Source organism: Brassica napus, unplaced genomic scaffold, assembly GCF_020379485.1.
Source record: "Brassica napus cultivar Da-Ae unplaced genomic scaffold, Da-Ae ScsIHWf_232;HRSCAF=398, whole genome shotgun sequence".
Taxonomy (NCBI): Eukaryota; Viridiplantae; Streptophyta; class Magnoliopsida; order Brassicales; family Brassicaceae; genus Brassica; species Brassica napus.
This window is the reverse complement of record NW_026015704.1, coordinates 49,938-70,176: the sequence shown is the minus strand read 5'-3', so window position 1 is coordinate 70,176 and position 20,239 is coordinate 49,938. Positions and strand designations below refer to the sequence as shown.

At 34.5% G+C, this 20,239-nt stretch overlaps 1 protein-coding gene and 1 pseudogene across 1 annotated transcript; both read right to left on the bottom strand.

The window, feature by feature from the left end:
* Positions 1-236: 236 nt before the first annotated feature.
* LOC125600626 lies at positions 237-8,137 on the bottom strand (annotated as a pseudogene).
* A 165-nt stretch (positions 8,138-8,302) lies between these two features.
* LOC125600625 (berberine bridge enzyme-like 16) lies at positions 8,303-10,309 on the bottom strand. Its single transcript, XM_048773252.1, has one exon. The coding sequence runs from the start codon at positions 10,109-10,111 to the stop codon at positions 8,492-8,494; it is 1,620 nt and encodes a 539-aa protein (XP_048629209.1). The 5' UTR covers positions 10,112-10,309; the 3' UTR covers positions 8,303-8,491.
* Between the last annotated feature and the right edge of the window lie 9,930 nt (positions 10,310-20,239).

Below are 20,239 nucleotides of genomic sequence, written 5' to 3'. Positions count from 1 at the left end.
TGCATGTGGATGATCTTGGAAGGCAGGAAGAAAACCCTAGTTTCATGGCTTTTCCTACGGGCCGATATAAATGAGAATCCCGTAATAATAGTTATAATAGTTTAATATAATAGTGTGTTTTTAACAAATTGATATAATAATTTGTTTATGACAAATTGATATAATAATGTGTTTTTTATTCATTCTGCCTTGTGAGTCTGTGACTGGTTCGGGGGGGGGGGGGGGGGGGGGAAACAACTGCATCATTTAAGTACCGTCTTATTACACATAAAGGCCATCTAATAATTATTGGAGTTTGATCAAGGGAAAAACTAGCTTTTTTTTTACTTCTGTAAGACATACTTTATTTAATTCGAATAATTATTTGAATGTTAATCACCGTTAGAGTGAAAGGATTATGAGAGTGTGTGTGAGATCTCAACTTGTGATCAAAATTATTCTGGAAATAGTGACCTTAAGTTTTGTCAAATCCATCGGACTCTGATTGATAGAAAGAAAAGTTGCATCACAAGTACTCGATTTGCTGAGAGAAAAGAACAGTCGAATATTACACGTTTAATTATCATAATATTTACTTTTCTATGGTTTTTATTCTCTCACGATCGGACATTGAGAATGAGAGGCCAGTGTGGATTTGGATGAAGATTTAGTGGGAAACTTGGCTTATGGATGGTACTATTTGGCGTTACCTTCTTTTAGATTAGTGAAAATGTTTACCTTTTCTATATTTTGGGCATAATTATGGGAATTTTTTGAATTTATATTTCAAAGGTAAGAATATGATTAAAGTATAGTGGGTTAAGTCCCATCCGAAAAGCGTTATAGACTAGATTCGTCATAACCTTAAATCCAAAAAAAGAAGAATAAGCCGGTGATAATGATAGTTTGCTAATAATTACAAAACTAATCTCTTCAATATATATAATTAACCATGTTACCCAAAATTATAGCGATGAAAGGAGTATGACTGTAGGAGAAGATTGGTGTATGTCAATATTGATTATATTTTTATTCATATGTCACAATGATTTTTGTATGAGACAGTAACGATAGATTCCTCCATCGAACATATGCACATCAAAATTGACTTTTTCCATAAGTTTGTGTTTTTTTGTATCTTACGGCTGTTTTCTTAAAAAGTTCTAGCCAACACATGTAAAGAAAGTACCAATTTACAGTAATTAAAACCATGATAAATTATAAAAAAACTAAACTGGCAAACCCCCAAAAACCAAGGCATTAATCACTCAACGGCCCCTTTGGATCGCGGATTGGAGAGTGGTTTAATCCGATTGTTCCGGGCTTTAAATTTGCAAGACCCACAACACAAAGCAATAAAGCCCCAACATTTGTTAATGTAAAAGTTCAACCAACATGCGACATACATTAACTAGAATGTCACACGATAGCTGATACATTGACAACTAGACGTTAGCTAATACATAAGACTAATACAAACAAAGTATTAGTTCCTAGTTAAGAGGAGATTAACCAGGACGATTAGCCACTAGTGAACAATACAAAACATAAACTAACGACACAAATAAGCAAGAACAGACGCATTTTGGGCATTGAGACATTAAAACTAGTTAGCCAGATTTGTAGACAGTAACTTGTTGATCTCTCGAAAAATCATAGGGTTTCTCCAAATGGATTCTTCACTTGCTAGATCCCGAACCATTTCACACGGAACCAAACATACTTCATCCGTTGATAGCTTCTCCTGGATTGCTTGTGATCCAAGCAAAACACGAGTTTCTATTTCCACATCAGACGTATGCGTCTACAAATTAACAAACATCTTGTTAGAAAACATGATTATAGTTCAAATTAATCCATAATGTTGTTTTGAAGTCTGTTATTACCTTCTTTGCGGTCTGCATCATTTGGAGAATCCCAACTTGGCTTTGCAAGAACTTGACATACTTAGCGGCGGCCTGGAACATCTCGGCTGTGTTGAGTTTCTGACCACCTGGGATGAGTTTCGTGAGCTCGTGAGTCTTTTCCGCAATTCTTCTCCTTCTCTCCCGAGCTGCGATGCTCTGAGATGAAAGCGTTGGTTTCTTGGTGCCGTGACTGCGGTCTTCATCTCCTCGGTCTACCTTGAACTCTAAGGGGAAATCTGGAACTCGAAACTCCGGGAAGATGGAAGGTTCTGGAGCTAAATCAAGTTCTTGGTAATAGTTAAAGAAATTAGGGTTACAATGGTAGCTTGAGTTAACCAGTTTCTGGAGTTTTGGCGCGGGGAGGAACGAATCTAGGTCGTGTGTTTCGTTGAAGATTTCACTTTTAGGGTAAGGCAGACAGGTTTCTTGGGGAGGAAGAAACTGGTCGCAGAAATAGTCCAAGTCAGTTAGCTCTAAAGGAGCTTCTTCTTGAAACAATGGCTGTTGAAACTGCAGTTGCGGTTGAGATTGGAAGAAGAAATTGTCGGTTTCGAGGATAGTTATATCCACATCGGGAATGAAGCAATCCTGGAGCTGGATAGGTTGATCCCAGTCAAAGAAGTGGCTTAAACAATCCATTGATGACATTGAAAAGATGAAACCTGTAGAAAAGAAGAAGGTGAAGCAATCAGGAAGGAGTTACAATAGTTTTAAAAAGATGATTATTAAGCTAATTAAGCTTTAATAACTAGTAACGAGCTAAAAGATTGTATCTAAAAGAATAATAAAGTAGACATAAAAAAGAAAAGACAAGAGAGGATATCTGAGAGAATCGAAGACCTGGAGATTTGGTTATAGTGGATAATGTCGTGTCTTTGTTCTAATTCAAGTAGACTTCAATGTTGTAAGTTGTTTACTTAACTGTCTCGTAGGCATTTATATGAGAAAGAAAAGGGTTTAGGGTTTTAGAGCGGAAATAAAGGAGAGGTTACTCTTGGTTTTAGTTTTTTTTTTTTTGAAACGACCTTCCTAATTATAAGGGAATAATTAAAATTATTTTAAATTTAGAGTCATTGCCAAAATTCAGCAAAAAACACTAATTGACGCATTAATTTGTTTTGGTTTGAAAATTGCCAGACCCGTAAATAAGTGCCAATACAAACGTATGAAAGTTGATCCAAAAAAACAAATATGAAAATTAGACATTTGAAATATAATAATTTTCATAGAATAGAAAAACAACATATCTTACTATAATTTTGGCAGCGTTATTTTTAGTATGGAAGTATGGTTTGGAACCATATCTTACTATAAGAGTAACAGACACTTTTTAAGTTATTTTTGGCCGGCATTTATAGTTAACGTGTATCAATTTATATTTACTCTGCTTACGGTTACTCCTCACTCAATAACTGCATCCTCTCGTTTAATTTTTAATCCTTAATTTTCCTAAATAACTAAATATTCCATTGTAAACAAAAATTATTCCATAATTATTTGTTTGTTTGTTTTCCTTTGTGGACTTGGTAAAAGACGGCGACTTTGGCGGGTAAAGCAGGTTTCGCGGTTCCACATTCCTCCGTCCTTACTTCGCCGCCAAGTTTACTATCCTCCAGGGCTTGAATGACATAACTGGGCCGTTAAATTGGATACCAAGCTAATTGATTAATTCTTGGTAAAGCCCATTATCAGAAAATATCAAACAAACAAAAAATACCAAAGAGGATGAACCCTTTTATGAGAAACATGATTAACCCTACTATCCCCATTCTCCTTCCTATAATCCTTGGCAGAGTTATGTTTTATTTTGAAATTTTTACCCTCAAAGACACATTTTGTCTTCTCAATATCACTAAGAGACACATTGTGATACAGCACACTTTCTTATGTTAGGTTTACTAATATAACCCTCAACTAGAGTCATCTTCACTTAGATAGAAATCCTACCCAACTAGACCAATCTAGTTAACCAAAACCAAACAGATTCCTTATCTTTTACTTTTTACAAACCCTCCTTTTACCTTATCTTTTTCCTTTTTCACGGTTCTTGTTAACTTTCTCTTTTTTCCGGATACGCCGACGAACCCGATGAACCCTAATCCTGTCTCTTTCATTTTCTGACTCTCTTCTCCGATTACGCTTCTCTGTTTAACCCAATCATCGCGAGTTCCGTTTCTCGACCCAGATGTTCTTGAGCTTTGCGGTCCAAATCAAACATCCCCAGACCTTTGTCTCTTTGATTTTCTGATTCTTCTCGAGGCTCAGTCCCGTGGAAACAATGGCGGTGGCGGTGGAGGGCATGGTGGAAGAAGTGGTGGATACCACAGTGGAGGCGGTGGTGGTTGTGGAGGCAATGGTGGAAGACGTGAGTATGGATACAATGGTGGTGGTTGGTGGAGGTGGCTGCCGAATCTTCATCCACAAAACCTTGAACATAAGACCCCATCCACAAGATCTTCATCCACAAAACCTTGATTCATGTGTTCACATTTTCCAGTGTCCATAATTTTACCATCCACAATGTGTATGTTCATATCTAATTCGTCCACAACTTTTCGTGTCCACAAACACTTGACATGCAAGGTGCAATTTCTGCTTCAAAATCGAACCATTTTATCTTTGTTTTGTTTCTAAAGATATATCTCAACTTTCGTCTTTTTGTTCTAAAATTAGCAGAGAAGGGAGAAGAATAGTTTATTCCCTGTCAACTGTTCACGTAACCACAACCATTGCGTCCATACATATCCATCCATAAGTATCTGTTAAGTGTCCACGTTTCTTGCGTCCACATTCTTTATGTCCATAAATTTTCTATTGATTGTGCTCAATGACTTTTCAGATTTACTTAACTTTTCTACTATATTTATGTATATATAACAAGTAAAAAGATAATTAAACAGATTTTAGTTTGCTTGTCCATAATTCTTGTTTCTACAACTCATTTGTAATTTACGTGTTCACAACTCATTAATCCACTTTTTTTTTCTATCCACAATATATATGTCCATATTTCATTTGTCCACAAATGCTTAATCCAAAAATCTGAGTTTACAACTACTTTTACTTTTTAGCTTCTTTCATTTATTCCAACCAGAAGGAATATTTGGTTTGGTTCTTTAAAGGGAACATCCTTTTCCCATTCACGTTGGTTAACAAGCTGAGGGTATTTTTGTCCACCACAAAGACACCTGTCCTAACAATGTGTGTCATATCCATTATGTGTCTTTGAGCGTAAACAAAAGACACAAAGTGTCTCTGAGTGTAAACGTCTCTTTTATTTTCATGGTTTATTTTTGTTGTGGTTCACAGCAGTGGCGGAGCCACCTTGAAGGTAGGGAGTCAAGTGACCCCTATGAAATAAATAAAATTAAGCATTTAGGCTTGTAACCAGTGTTTTTGCTGTGGTAAAGTGGTCATAACTTCTCTTTTTGACTCCCATGTCTTGAGTTCAAACTCAGATATGGCTCTTTTAGCTATGATAAATCAATTATGACCCTTATAAGATTGAATTCTAGCTCCGCCACTGGTTGATAGTACTTTGAGTTGTACGTTGTTGAAATGTTTCATGTTCAGTATTTTTTTCGTTGTGCTTTAATTTGAATTTGTGACTCTGGTGTATTATGATTGGGTCTAGTTTTGTGTAAAATGAAAATGAAATTATTGTTTTTTTTGTGTTTTTAAAAAAGATTTTATATATATATATATTATTTTTTTCTACGGTGGACAAGATCAAATATTAGCATCTCTTTTTAAAGACCATGATCAATGGGATTAGGATGGGGTTCTTAGTGTAATATAGATACGTTTTTGACCTTTTAACTAAGAAAACTAAGAAATGTCTCCTAAATAAGAAATATAAAAGATGTTTTTTAGCCGAAAAACGTCAAATCATGCTATAAAAACCCAAAATGGGTCTCCTCCATTAATCATGCTCTAATGTAGTAATGTTCGATTTTGTTCCATTTAAATTTGACTGAAGAAAAAGTATTGTATAACTTTGAAGTTTGATGAACGTTACTCGGTAATCAGTCATTCTATTTAAATGTGAATTTATTACGATCTTAATGTCCATTTGTGTCCCATGCTGTGATCATATTAATTAGGCGAGGAACATAGTTTCAATATGTTCTGTTAAATTTGTTAGCTCAAGAAGATTGAATCTCAAATCATATACCACGACCTTTTGCTTGCTCTTTCTTTTTTCTTTTCTGATAAAACAAAACATAAATTATTCTCATGCATACTTAACCTTTTAATCTATTAAGGAGGATAATGGTAACTTATAAGTTGTTATTACTTTTTTCTTCGCTCATGTTATTCAAATTATTAGCCTCATCATCCAAAGTTTAATAAAGCTTCTACTCAAAACCCGGATACAAAGTTGCACCTACACTTATGCCATCATCCAACCTTCACATGTTGTCCACATGGCTTCTATTAACTATCGCTATTCATTGTCGAAGTCGGCTCCATCTTTAATGCGTAAATCTGAGGAATAAAACCAATACGGAGTTCTTAAGGTTAATAATATAAATATGTTATATATAGAAGAATCGCAAAATTAAAAATGAAGAAAACAAAAAGAGATATCTACTTGGATGATAGAGATTACTGTCCCAAATTCACAATTTTATCAATTCAAAAGCTTTTAGCCTTTTAGTTTAGGATTTTCTCTTGTTAAGTTACATATTTTTGTTCATTGATATCTTTCTATGATTATCAAATAAAATCATAACTTATAATTTTATTTGTTTCAGATCTCTTAAAACAATATGGCACGGTGATGCGTTATGATGGATGCATAAAATTCAAAGATAGGCCACTCAATGTGTCAACTTTCAAAGTACTCTTCCTTGTCATATGAGTTAAAGTAAATCTTACGTGCTAAAAATCGAGTGCCTACTTGATGGAGCTGAAGTTTGATTAATTTAATCATAAATGGCTGATTAATTTGTTGATTATTAGAATATAAAATCTGCTAGCTCTATTTGAATTACTGCTCGATTCAACAACTTTGTTTTGAATGAGTTTTCGCCAACTGTTGTGAGAAAATCTTGCATTTCCCCACGTGTAATTTATTGGACTATAATAAATTGTAACTAACCATATCACAAAGCCGGACCAGTTTGAAGCTGTCGGTATCATAGAACAAAACTGTTAATAAAATCTAGGCCCCATCACATTTATTGGAACCACGCAACCCGTGTCTTGTCCAAAATGTCAATATTCAATCTATAAAAAAAAAGTGGTTTCACTGTGACCTTTTGCGAAGATTTCTTAAACCACTCTTTGCAATGGTACCAACGGCTTGGTTGATATATAGATAAAGGCATGCATTGAATTTTTTGATTTTATCCCTAAAAATATTAGAGGCTAAACATAGTTAATTTCTCTTTGAGATTCAAATAACCATTTGTAATCACAATTCGAAACCGTGCATCGGTGAATGCATGTTATGTTTTTGTAACAAACGTGCATGCATGTAGTGGGAAAATAGATGACGTAGACCCATCCGTTGAAGACTAAATCCTTTTAGCAAATAAGACGAGTTGCGTGGCAGTACTATAAGACACCGGTTTTTAAGATTCTCCAACGTTTAAATCACTATCTTTCTTAAATAGTAGGAAACTATATCGAATATTGAAACCAGAGAAAAATGATATAATCTGTGCATGTTGATATGGGGAAATCGTGGATGTGGATGCGTCTGTTGAATATGAAAATAAAAAGAGTTACGTTGATGCCTTGAGACACAATTGTGTGATTGTCTTTCAATACTTTTTGATGTTCAGTTTAATAGTATATTTTTGTAACAAGAAACCTGGTCGGGATTGGGAACTGTTAAGTACATGGAAGTATGGAACACAAAAAATAAGGAATTGGAACCGTGACCCGATGAGATCTACAACGTACTTTGGCGACGAACGTTATCACATTACCAAGTACATGGAAGTATGGAACCCAAAAAATATTGAACCGGCATGGAACTATAAATTTTATTTAAAATATTAGACACACACCAAGTGATTGGTCAAATCTCTAGGGCAATATCTAAGAGCATGTGCATTGAGGATTTATAGGGAGAGTTCACACAGAAATAAAAAAAAAATAATAATAAAATAATTCAATCACATGAATTACAAAACTACAGAAATTAGATAACCACAAGTTACACCAAACACCACCCGTGTTGCTAGCTTAATTAGATTTTTTTCCAAAAAATATAAAATGAAGTGACACTTAAGATGGAACCATATACCTTGCTATGGTCTTGGGGATGTAACTTCACTCCAAAACTTTCGAATCATTAAATTTTTTTACACATGTTGAAATTAAAAAGTTCATTTCGTTGGCGTTATCCGCTGTTGTGATCCGCATATACTGTTTATATATATTCATCATTGGAGATTCGCATATTAACAGTAAAACACATTCCATTTATTATAGACTGAAGTTACAACGATGACTTATCCTAGAGACTAAAATAAATCACTGTATAACAATACATTTGACCACGAAAATAAGACAAATCCAGTCCCAAATTCCATATTTTATTTCTTATAATACTCCCCCCCAAGTCCCAAATCCAACAACTCATCACCAAACTAAGCAAGAACCGGAATCCCTTGCTGAGACCGGAAAAAATTAGTCCGGTCGAACTGGGCTTTAGTCTTAACCAACCTCAAGTAGTTCCCTTTGAAATACTTTTCCCCATAAACCTTAGCTCCTTCGTATGTCGCATTATACCCCGGCGTCGTGATACCAATATCAACGTCTCTGTAGTTAAAGAAAGCCTCTCTCGGGTTCTTGGAAACGTAAGGAGCCATCGCTTCTTTAAAGCTTCTCGCTATCGCCAAGAACTTCTCCTCAAGCTCATCCCCAGGTCTATACCAGTTCATGAAATGCTCTATCATGAACAAGTTACCTCCTCTATGAACAAACGCCGTCGCATCAGAGGGAATCTCACCCATTCTCCCTCCCCATGGGTTCCACTGCATCCACACTCGCCGCGGAAGCGGCGAGTGGTCGATCATTGTCTGAAAAATCGTTGCCAGACCCTCTTTTGAGATAGGAGTTTGAACAAAGTCTGACGTTCGTTTCCAGTAATACTCGTTCGCTGAGATCCTCTTGAGGAGAATCTCTATCGGTGCCTTTTCGGGGTAGTTCGCCCAGAAGACCACCGAGTCTATCCACTTCTTCACCAAGCAATCCGACGTCGTTAAGTGTAGCTCCGGGAACTTCTTTTTCGTTATGTTTAAGAGTCTCTCCGGGGTACCGAGAAACATTCCTATGAATGAGACTTTAATAGTCTTTCCTTTGGATATTTTCCGGTTTATCGGTTTAATCTCTAACCGGATAAATAAATCTCTATCGATAACCGGAGCCACTTGCTGCCACTTGTGAACCAAGTCAACGGCTCCTTCTCTCACCGTCCTCTCAAGTTTAAAGACGGTGACCTTCTCCGGAACCCTAACGAGCTTTATCTTCCACGCGAGGATCACGCCGTAGCTCCCGCCGCCTCCGCCGCGTAACGCCCAGAACACGTCTTCTCCCATCGAGCGTCTGTCGCGGTAGACCTTCCCGTTGGCGTCCATGATCTGCGCGTCGATGATATGGTCTATCGACAAACCGTACTTCCTCATGAGGTTACCGAACCCTCCGCCGCTGAAATGCCCCCCGGCGCCGACTTTGGGGCACACTCCGGCGGGAAACGCGTGGACTTTGCTTTTGCTGGCAATGTTGTAGTAAAGCTCCCCGAGAGAGGCCCCGGCTTGGACCCACACGGTCTCGTCGGCCATGTTGATGTCGATCTTGTGGAAGTTGTACATGTCTAGGATCACGAAGGGGACCGGGGAGGTGTAGGAGAAGCCTTCGTAGTCGTGGCCGCCGCTGCGGACTCTTAGCTCGAGGTTGAGGAGCTTGCAGCAGGAGATTGTTGCTCTGATGTGGGTCTCGGTGAGGGCGGCGACGATGGCTTCCGGTTTTCTGTTGGAGGCAGAAGCGAACCGGAGGTTTCTGACGGCGCTCATCAGGTTTGCGGAGAATGATGAGTTTGTGGGGATGACGGCGGTTGCGGAGTTAGGACTGCCGTGGTCGGAGGGTTGAGTGTCGAGACATTGGAGGAAATGGTGGGGAACGGTTAACGATGGTGATGATGAGGAGACTCGTGGGATTGTGATAAGATAGATGAGATAGAGTATGGAGATAGGTGACAAGATTTTCATTTTTGTTTTGTGATGATTTGTGTTTTGAATAGTGTAATATTTGTGTGTATTTATAGACTAGGTTTTTTTTCTTTTTTGGGAACCTATAATAGTTGTTGCATGTGAATCCAAGGCTATCAAATGCAGAAGAACTACGTAAGAAGGATTACACACACGTGTTGTTATACTGTTGGTTGATGAGTAAATAATATGATATATTGGGATAAACAGTCCAGTAGGTCCACATTAATCTCTTCACATACACGTCCATTTTTTTGATCGGTGAGTTTGTCTATGATCTCGTGAAGGTAAAGAAGAAAGAAATACGACATGTGACGGTATTTCTTTCTGACTTTAGGAAATTACATCTAAATTTATTTGTATTTCAAGTATATCGTGAAGTATTTTGACTAAAGTGGTAATCTCCTAATATATCGGTGGCTTTATAGCAGATAAATTAAAATGTTGCTTCATTCTCTTTTTTAAAGGACCGTTTAATTTAAATCATGTTTGCGTATTTAAATTGGCTTCTTTTTTTGTTGACATCAGTGTATTTGATACAGAAAATGAGAATATGAATTCTAACTTAAAATAGACTAAACTATAGATTAATACTTTGCTGTAATTTTAAATTATGTAATTGTTAGATAGTCTAGCAATTATTTCAGCAAGAACAAGCAGTAAAACTAATCTCTAAAGTATTAAACTAAAATAAAGGGTGGTGATTGGTTGGGTTTTAGGAACTGACTTTAGCTTTAATATTAATCTATCTAAACTATTAATATTGAAGTACAAATAAATCTTAACCATAAGTTTTTTTCAATAATTACCATCCAATGCCACTGACCTTATAAATAGCAATTTCTATAAAAATTGTTATGAAATTACCTAATATTTAGCTACCTAATAAATTTAGAAGAAATGCAATTATTCATTTACTAAAAAAATCAAAATCAAAAAGTTAATTTTGTAATCCATAAAAAACTATAAAATAGATTAAATGATCAGATTAATTTTTTGGTTTATTAAAAATTAAATTAATCAAAATCGGTTAAAATTTTCAGAATAATAAAATTAACGCAGTTATATTTAATTAATTAGCATCTTCTAATTTAATTAGTACAATAATATATATATTTAATTTTTAAACTTTTATAAAAATTAAAAACAAATACCCGTGCGGAGGCATAGATCAAGATCTAGTAGCATTTAAAATACATTATGACAATTTTTGGTTTGGCATTTTGAATCCGCACGCGCCTAATTGATGTTGTGACCCGTAATATAATTTTGGGATATCTGCCAAAAAATAGAAAGCCCTTTAAATTAAATGGCTCTGACGATTAAAAATATGGAAAGGGAATAAAAAATTATATTATATAGTGGTGATCTATAAAAAAAAATTAAAAAGTGATTTTTTTCTAAGATGATTCAGATTACATCCTAGGTTATTTCCTAAACTGTATGGACAACCTTTTGATTGTTTTTCATTAAAGAAACACATTTTGATTATTAACTAGACGATCAAACTTCCTTGGAAAACACACTGTCACCTCTTATGATCCTACTTTGGACGATTTAACAGAAGAAAAAAACGTGAGAAGAAAGCGATCAAACTAATTTTTTTCATTTATACGAAACCAAAAGGTTTGACGGATTTTATATCTATTATCTCTTCACCCACTTCCAGTTTTGTGTGTTGATTGGTTCTAATAAGTAACATGAATATCTTTTATGGCATGCATCAATAAATTTACATGTATACTGGCCACCATACTTATTTATTTAAAGCATGTTATTTCATAAAACAACATGATTATGCAAAATGCAAAAAAATATGTTCAAACGTGTTAAAACCTGACGACATCTTTATAATGGTTTTACCATTTAGTCATTTAACATATATTGGATTATAAATAAATAAACTAATTTACTTACTACCCTACTTAAATTTGGTTGAGTGATAGGTTGTTTTTAGAGCATCCTCATCGGTTAACATCTCCACATGAGTGTCTAAACACAAAAGTATTAATTAGTCTTTTATCAAAACATAATTTGTCTAACCAAAGTTTAATTTTTACAAAAATCAAAACCAATAGAACACAAACACATGTCAGAATTGACTGTAGAGAGTATCTTAAAAGCTCGGTACAGAGAAACTATAAACCTTGTCTTTTTATTTTTTTTATTTTATTCTTAAGACACCCAATTGAAAATTTTTGATTGGAAGTGCTGTTAGTTTTTTTTTGTTGTCGATTATTTGTTCAGCACCTTAAACAAAATAATGTATAAAATTTGAAAAGAACACTAAGAAAATTTTAATTGATGAGATACCCTCTCATCAATATTTATTGAGATTTTTAACATATTTAACCACAAAACTTATTTATCGTTACTGATAAAATGTAGCCACACATATATTAAGATATGTGTGTCCGAAATATTCAAAAGATTCCTAGTCAAAAATTACCGCAAATTTTATTTTAAGGGTTATTTGTGAAATAATCAAAAAAAAAAATTTAGTTTCGTAGAGAAAGGGTAGAGAGAGATAGGAAGAGAAAATAAGAGAGAGAGTGTAAAATTGGTTAGTTAGTTAATTTTGGATTTTTGTTTGGTTATTGATGCAAATTCTCTTTATTTTATTTACTATTCTTTTATTATACTTTTTGGGTGAAATATCTTTTGAAAATTTAGCAATAGAAATTCTATAATAAAACGAATATGAAAGGACAATCAATCAAACAACAACTATCTTTTTGAGTTTTGTCGTTTTACTTGCTTTACCAGTCGAAATCAAAAATAAGTGGTTGTTCTTTTTCCAATTATTGTGATTTTCTCCTTCTTTCTGTAATGTCATTTTGTATTTCCATGGATTATTTCGTAATTGTGTGGTTTTTATTTAATATCGTTGTTTGACCAGAGAACAATAATATATTCAATAACTAATGTGATAATGAGAAGAGCGGTCGGTCCAACTTATTACACGTACGTCCTTTCTGCATCGCATGTTTTGCTGTTACACGTACCCAAATATATTACAATTACGAATATGCGATTGCAACTAAGATATGAAACCTTACGACAAAATTTACAGAGAATCTCGTATAACAGCTAAACGATAGGTAAAGATCAAACCAAACGTGGGTTGGTGCAAAAGTAGTGATAACGAACGTAGCAATCATTTGTAAATTATTTGTTAACCAATCACCCTAATAGGCTGCGTATCTAATTATCTATCATTCAAGTTGCATTTTTATATTGTTATAAATAAATCAACCGAAAAAATATCCCTAAACATAGGTGTGACAAAAGGCTTTGCATTTGAGAGTTCAGAGTTGTGTCGCTTATCTTGTACTCCTTGAACCCTACCGGCCGATAATGCCTGACCTTTGCGGTCGTGCAGATAAATCCCAAGAACACTTGTTGTTTGCTTGTTCATATTCATCGGTTATATTAGAGAGACTTTCCTCCTCCTTCAGATCATGAAAAACACATCCAATGCAGTCAATTAATCGAGTAGCTTACGAGTTACGTCCACCTCAACAGATAGAAGATAAAGAAAACGCTTACCGTCACTTGGCAAGTTACTGTATATATATATGATTTCGAAAGAAAGAAATTGTCATTCTCAGCTTAGGACTATATCCTCTCCTCCGGGCATATTAAAGAAGGTAAAAAGAGTATATTCGGGAAGGTAGAAATGTTGTTCCTCACTTAATTATAGGACACGTTTTAATATAGTGCAATCGACTATAAACTCAAATGTTAAAGTATTTTTGATTGGATGTATTTTTAAAAAGTATTAGTCAATGTAGAGCATTTTAAGCAATTTCTCTTTAGTTATTATGGCCTGGTTAGCTAATTTTTCTTCTCTGTTCATGGAATTATAAGATCTGTTTATAAACAACCCCTTGAGTATATATACAGATATACTATATACCCGTTTGCCCAAAACAATGTACGTAGTATACTATATACCGTATATATAATTACTTAAATTATCCTTTTTTGTGCACCATTACTTTTAAATATCCAATAATAGAAATTTCTTTAGGTGTCGTAACCAAATATCTTGTAGAAATTAAGAAACACACAGATGCACCAAAATGCTCTCTTCAATCACTTCTATTTTTTTTTTTGTCAGCTGTCGAATTGGTTAGACAAAGTTCTGATCAGACGAGATATTTCTCCGAAAAAACACTTCTATTAGAAATATTATTTAGTGAATTCAAATATTAACTCATACTAAATCAACTATAAATATAATTAGATCTCGATCCGCGTAACCGCGCGAGTTTTTATTTTCATTTATTTTTATATAAATATTTTGTTTTCAATTCTAAATCGGTATATATTGTAATATATATGTGTCTATCAATTTTTAAAACAAAATAAGTTTACGGTATATGTTTTCATTGAATAGATTATTTCAAATTTTTACATGTATTTTTATCTTCTTCTATATATATATTTTCAGATTATTATTTCATTATTAAAATTGTAACTATATATATAAAGATTAGTAAAATATTGTTTTATTGTCATATTCAAAGATATTGTAACATTTCACAAATTTAGAAAGCTTTTAAAAAAATAAACTTTTCCCTTCATAGATTTATATTATCGAGTAAATAATTAAACATTTAGTTTTTGTTTAATGTTTATATAGTTTAAAATTTGTTTTCATTGGTTTAAGGTAGTGAAGATTAATCATTGTTAGATAATATGATTTTTGTTATTTAAAAAAATCTTTATAATTTTAAAAGTTAACATCAATAAATATATAAATAATTAACATATAGAGGTATAGTATTACAATATTAAATTATATCTATTTAATTTATACTATCTATAAATCTAATGAATCATTTATTGTTTAAATCCAATTATTGATAGCTCAATAAATTTTTTTGGTAAGCCCAAAATTTAAATGATAAAATTAGAGATTAAATGTAACATGACTTTCTAGAAATATGTCCATTAAGTCTATTTTTTAAAAAATCACACATGAATCAAAGTTGTGACTTCTGCTTTAATATATAAGAATACATGTTAATAACAATCACATCCGTTGTAAGCAATCAATGATGCATTCCATGTACCTTAGAGCACTATTATTGGGATTTCTAAAAGGGAATTTCTTTCAAAAACTCAATGTGTGGTCCCACCAAACCATAAAAACCAGTCCCCAAAATCATGAAATAAGGACCCCTTGTGGATGTTTTTTACAACAAACGGAACGACTTTAAAACGCTTCAGGCACGGTTACCAAGGCAGCTCGCTCATCCATGGATTCCGACGCCGGCAGCTTCGTAGCTCGCCGGCGTCGCCGTCTTCTCACCGTTTCCCATCTCTCTGTTTCTCCTTTTCTTCTTTTTACCTTTCTTCTCCACGAGTTTCTTGTGTGGTTGGGATTTTTCACCTCTTTAGTCGTCGCGAGTTGTAGAAGAAGTTGCCGGTGCCGTCTTTATATCCTTTGGCTCTTGTTTAGCCCTTTCTCATCTCTTTTGACGGCACAAGTTCCAGATCTGACTCTTATGACCTGCAATTCTCTTACTCTAGTTGAATCTTCTCAGATCTCAGATCTATTGATGCTGCAACGTACGTTACTCTCCTCATCTCCTAAGATGATGAACTTTCTCCCTTCGGGGAAGATCTATCCTGTCAGGTTCTGGTGTGAGTGTGGCTCCTGCACCAGCCCTCCTTGTCCAATTCTCGTCGGAACTATAAGTCTCAATGGCTCTGAACACTACTATCAAACTATTCCGGCGAGGAATCTCCTCTTCAAAGACCCAGTAACTAATCTCTGTTCACCACGAACACCGCTCGTAGCTGCTCCTTCCGACGACTGCTCACCCCTTCAAAGCTTGTTAGAGAACAACGACCAAGGGCTCAGCTTTGGCTCTGAAAAATCTCCATGGATCCAACACGGTAATGCTGGAGTCCACATGTTTTGCTTAGAATCAATGCTTGTTCCCTTGGAATCTGAAGTCAAGTCTACCTCTCTGTTCATCCGTGTGAAGGAGTCAAGTGCTTTAATGTCTGAGTTATCTCAGGAGAAAACCATCTCAGCTATGTTTTGGTGTGAGCGTGGCATTATATTTGGTAGCTATATCTCTGGGTTGACTGTACTTGTTCAATGCTTTACAGAACATCTTTTGAAGTCCTCACAAGACAGTCGCAGTTTCTCCACCATCAGCTTCTGGACTACTCTCCCGAAGTGTATGCGTAGACCACAGTTAGCTACCTCGACCCCAAGTCAGTGCTCAGTTTCATCTCCAAATTTGAGACTCCTAAAGCTCGAAACAAACAGCCCGCTGAAACTGTCCTTTATGGTTAAGTTTCATCAACCTTCCTCTCGACAGGGCAGAGAGAGATCCTTGTCCACCTCCTCCTTCTCAAAGGAGAGAATCATTCTACAAACATCCCTCTTTGTAAGAGATCGTCTTATCCCGATTGCAATATCGGAAAAGCTTTTCAACCCCTTCACCATTTTGCTATCTTGTTTAGAGGTCTGTACAGGATCAGAAGATGCAACCAGACTTGTCTTAGTGATGTGTTCTGGAGGTAAGGGTTTGTTTTCAACGTCACAACATATACAACATATGGTGACTATGGTTTATGAATCCGGTTTTACCGTGAATCTCCTATCGACGCATTTGAGCATTGTCTCTTTTTTGCTGTCAATCTCTTCGGAGAATCTATCTACTTTAACTTCCTATGGTTTTAAGTTTTATTGTTGTAATCAAAGAGGATGGATAATTCCCTCTATCTATTGTATGTTTGAAGTTTAAGTTAATGAAATGAAAGGTTGCACAAAGAAAAAAAGGACCCCTTGTGGTGGTTTTTTTGCACTGTTCGCGGATCCCACCGACACGTGACGGTCCGCGATTGGTGCGCTTTTTAATTTTCTTTTTTTTAATCAGACAGAAAAAAAATAAAGAAGAATTAAAAAATTTTAGAAACCCTTAAGTGGGTTTGCTCTTAGAATATATGCTGGCTATAAGAAAACCTCTTATAGCCTGATGTTGAACCGTTCTATAAAATTTACAAGTCCCTTGCAGTCACTCGATAATTACCAATCAGAGATTTTTCATAATTCGTTCGAGGCAAAGGGCCCCAACACACTTTTCGATACTATAGTTTTCCTGTAGAAGTTACAAATTTCAGTATGTTTAGCAAAAAAAAGTTGGAAAATTCATATAATCAATAATTATCACGAAAGGGGATTTCTAAAACTACTTGGAGCACTTTGCACTCAAACTATTCCAGTCAAACTTTGTTCACAAAAATAGATTCATCTTGCTCATGTGTTCTTTCTTCTGATTACCAGTTACCCCAACTACCTTCATAATCAACGTCAGTTTTGTAAATGATTTTCCCATGTGTGCTTGACTGATATAATAAAGACCTATCTATTAAATTCTTAATATCGAACAGGATGCCAAAATGAATGAGACAAATTTAAATACGTCTTGGATAAATGGATCTGAGATCTTGCCAGAGAGGATGCCGTTTTTGTTTGTCATCAATGTAAATCTTCATATCTTATCATTGCACACACAATGAGATGCCAAAATGTTACAAAAAGAAATTCAAAAGAAAAAGAGATGCACATATTGGTTGGCCCAAAAAAAAGAGATACAGATAATGATGGTTAGTCATGAAACAAACCTAGGGTTTCAGCGGACCAAATTTGTTAAGGCTCATTAGTCTGGTCAGACCCATTTAACACCCTAACAATTAGAATTTTTTTTACATAACTTTTGTTTAAAACAAATACATTCAATTTCCTTAACCATCTAACCTACCCAACTTTTTTTGTCGCTGGATTGTATTATAAACTTTCTAGGCAAATAATTCTAACCAATAAGAACACTACAAGAAATATGCGCATTCTTAGCACACGATAAACGCTATGGTAGGGCTTTTATAGCGAAACTTGAAATGCTATGTCATCGGCAGCCATCATAGGTACCCCCTCTACGATAACATTTTTTTAAATGCTATGAATTGTGCAGATACGATAGCAATATTTGAATGATATTATTAACTTAAACATAACATTATTTTTTTGTTATAAATTGGTTACGATTTATATTTTCGTGCTATGATAGATCTTTCTGCAATAAACTAAAATTAATTATAATTCGAAATAAAATAATTAATATTAAACCGAAAATTGTTTTATAATGAAATTAAAATAAATTTTATTTATATATTAAAATTGGTTTACAAATTAATCCTGGTTTACAAAACTAACCAGAAATTATAACAGCAAACTCAGACCACTACAATTTTTCTAACCCGGTTACACTAAACCAAATCTTAACCTAAAAAAAAAAAAAAGACTGCAGCCGCCTCCTCCATAACCTTGCCCCTCTTCCAACAGCCATGAGCCTTGCCTCCTCCAGCCGCCACGAGACTTCCGTCCTCAAGCCGCCATGGACCTTGCCTCCTCCAGCCACCATGAACCTTGCCTCCCCAACTATCTTTACCAAAACAAAACAACATCAGATTCATACTACAGAAACAGAGAGAAGATACACAGATACAAAGAGATAGAGAGAGAGAGAGAGAGAGAGAGAGAGAGAGATCAACCGTGGTGGTGGTGGGAGTGCGACCGTGGTGGTGGTGGGAGTGCGACCGTGGTGGTGGTGGGAGTGCGACCGTGGTGGTGGTGGGAGGGCGACCGTGGTGGTGGTGGTGAGAGGGCGACCCTGGTGGTGGTGAGACGAGGAGGAGACGCGGTGGGAGAGAGATGGGAGAGATGAGAGAGGCGTGGAGAGAGATAGGAGAGATGAGAGAAACAGTAAGCTTGGAGAGGGATGGGAGAGATGAGAATGAAGGAGAAGAACATGAAGACCAGATCCGTGGAGTTGAGAGTGAGAGAGAGAGAGAGGGAGAGGAGAAAATAAAAATAAAAATTAAAGGAATAAATCTTAACCTTCAGATCTAAGTTAATCTAACGGTTCAAAAGTGTGATCCATGTACTTTAATCTGATTGCCCAGACAATTTTGTTTTTGTTTTTTTATTTTTATTTTTGTTTTGTCTTTCCATATTTGATAATTTGTTTTGTAAGTGATTTTTATTAGTTATATCTTATTTCAAAATTAATATTCTGTAGTTTATAATTTAAGTCTAATTTTTTTATTTTTTGAACCTAATAAACTGATATTTATTTTATGAATTGATGTTTAAGTTTGAAAATATTAGATTAATATCATCATTATGATTTTGGTCATCATTTTTAAATTTGCATGTTTATAAAAATCTGATTTATAATCCGTTTATAAATTTGTATGTTTGATTCAAAATTTGAAAAGTTTTAAATTTATATTTATGATTTACAAAAAAAAAATGATTAAGAGTAAATTTAGTTTTATGATTTAAGGTGTTGATGTTGGAATATGAGGTTTAGGGTTAAAATTTAGTGTTTTGGATTAAGATTCGAAAATAATAGATTTGAATACTAGACGATTTGTAGTTAAATATTTAATAATTTAGATTTGAAGTTTATATTTAGAGTATTGAATGTTTAGTTTACATTTGAAGTTTAGATTTAAGATATAGAGTTTGATTAAAGATTAAAGATATGTGTTTAGGAAATTATAGATTAAGATTAAAAAGATTAAATTTTGATTTTAATTTTAAGATTTGAAGTTATAGTATGAAAAAATTAGAGGTTTAAAGGTTGTCTTTAAAGTTTAGGGTTTAAAACAATGTTTAGAGTTTAAAACTATGTTTAGAGTTTAGGGGTTCAAAGAGCTTTTCTTAGCGTTATAAAAATGCTATTATATGTCTTTGATAGCATTGTTGAAGCCGCTTAAAAATATCTTTGGCGCTTAAATCTAATTTTCACTAAGTGTTGGCGGTATCTGTGACTTTATATTCTCGCTCACTTAATTTTTAAAATAACATTAATTAAGTGCTATTTTAGGTTTTACTCTACCATAGCGTTTATCTAATGCTATAATATAATACAGAAATATTTAAATCATCTACGACAGCAGTTCAGTAAAACGTGCTATAACAATGTGCTATCAATGTAGACTTTTTTTGTAGTGGAACTAGCAAAATAAATATAGAAAATAGATACACTAGTATGAATCCAAAATAAACTAACACACATCTATTTAACTACTCCA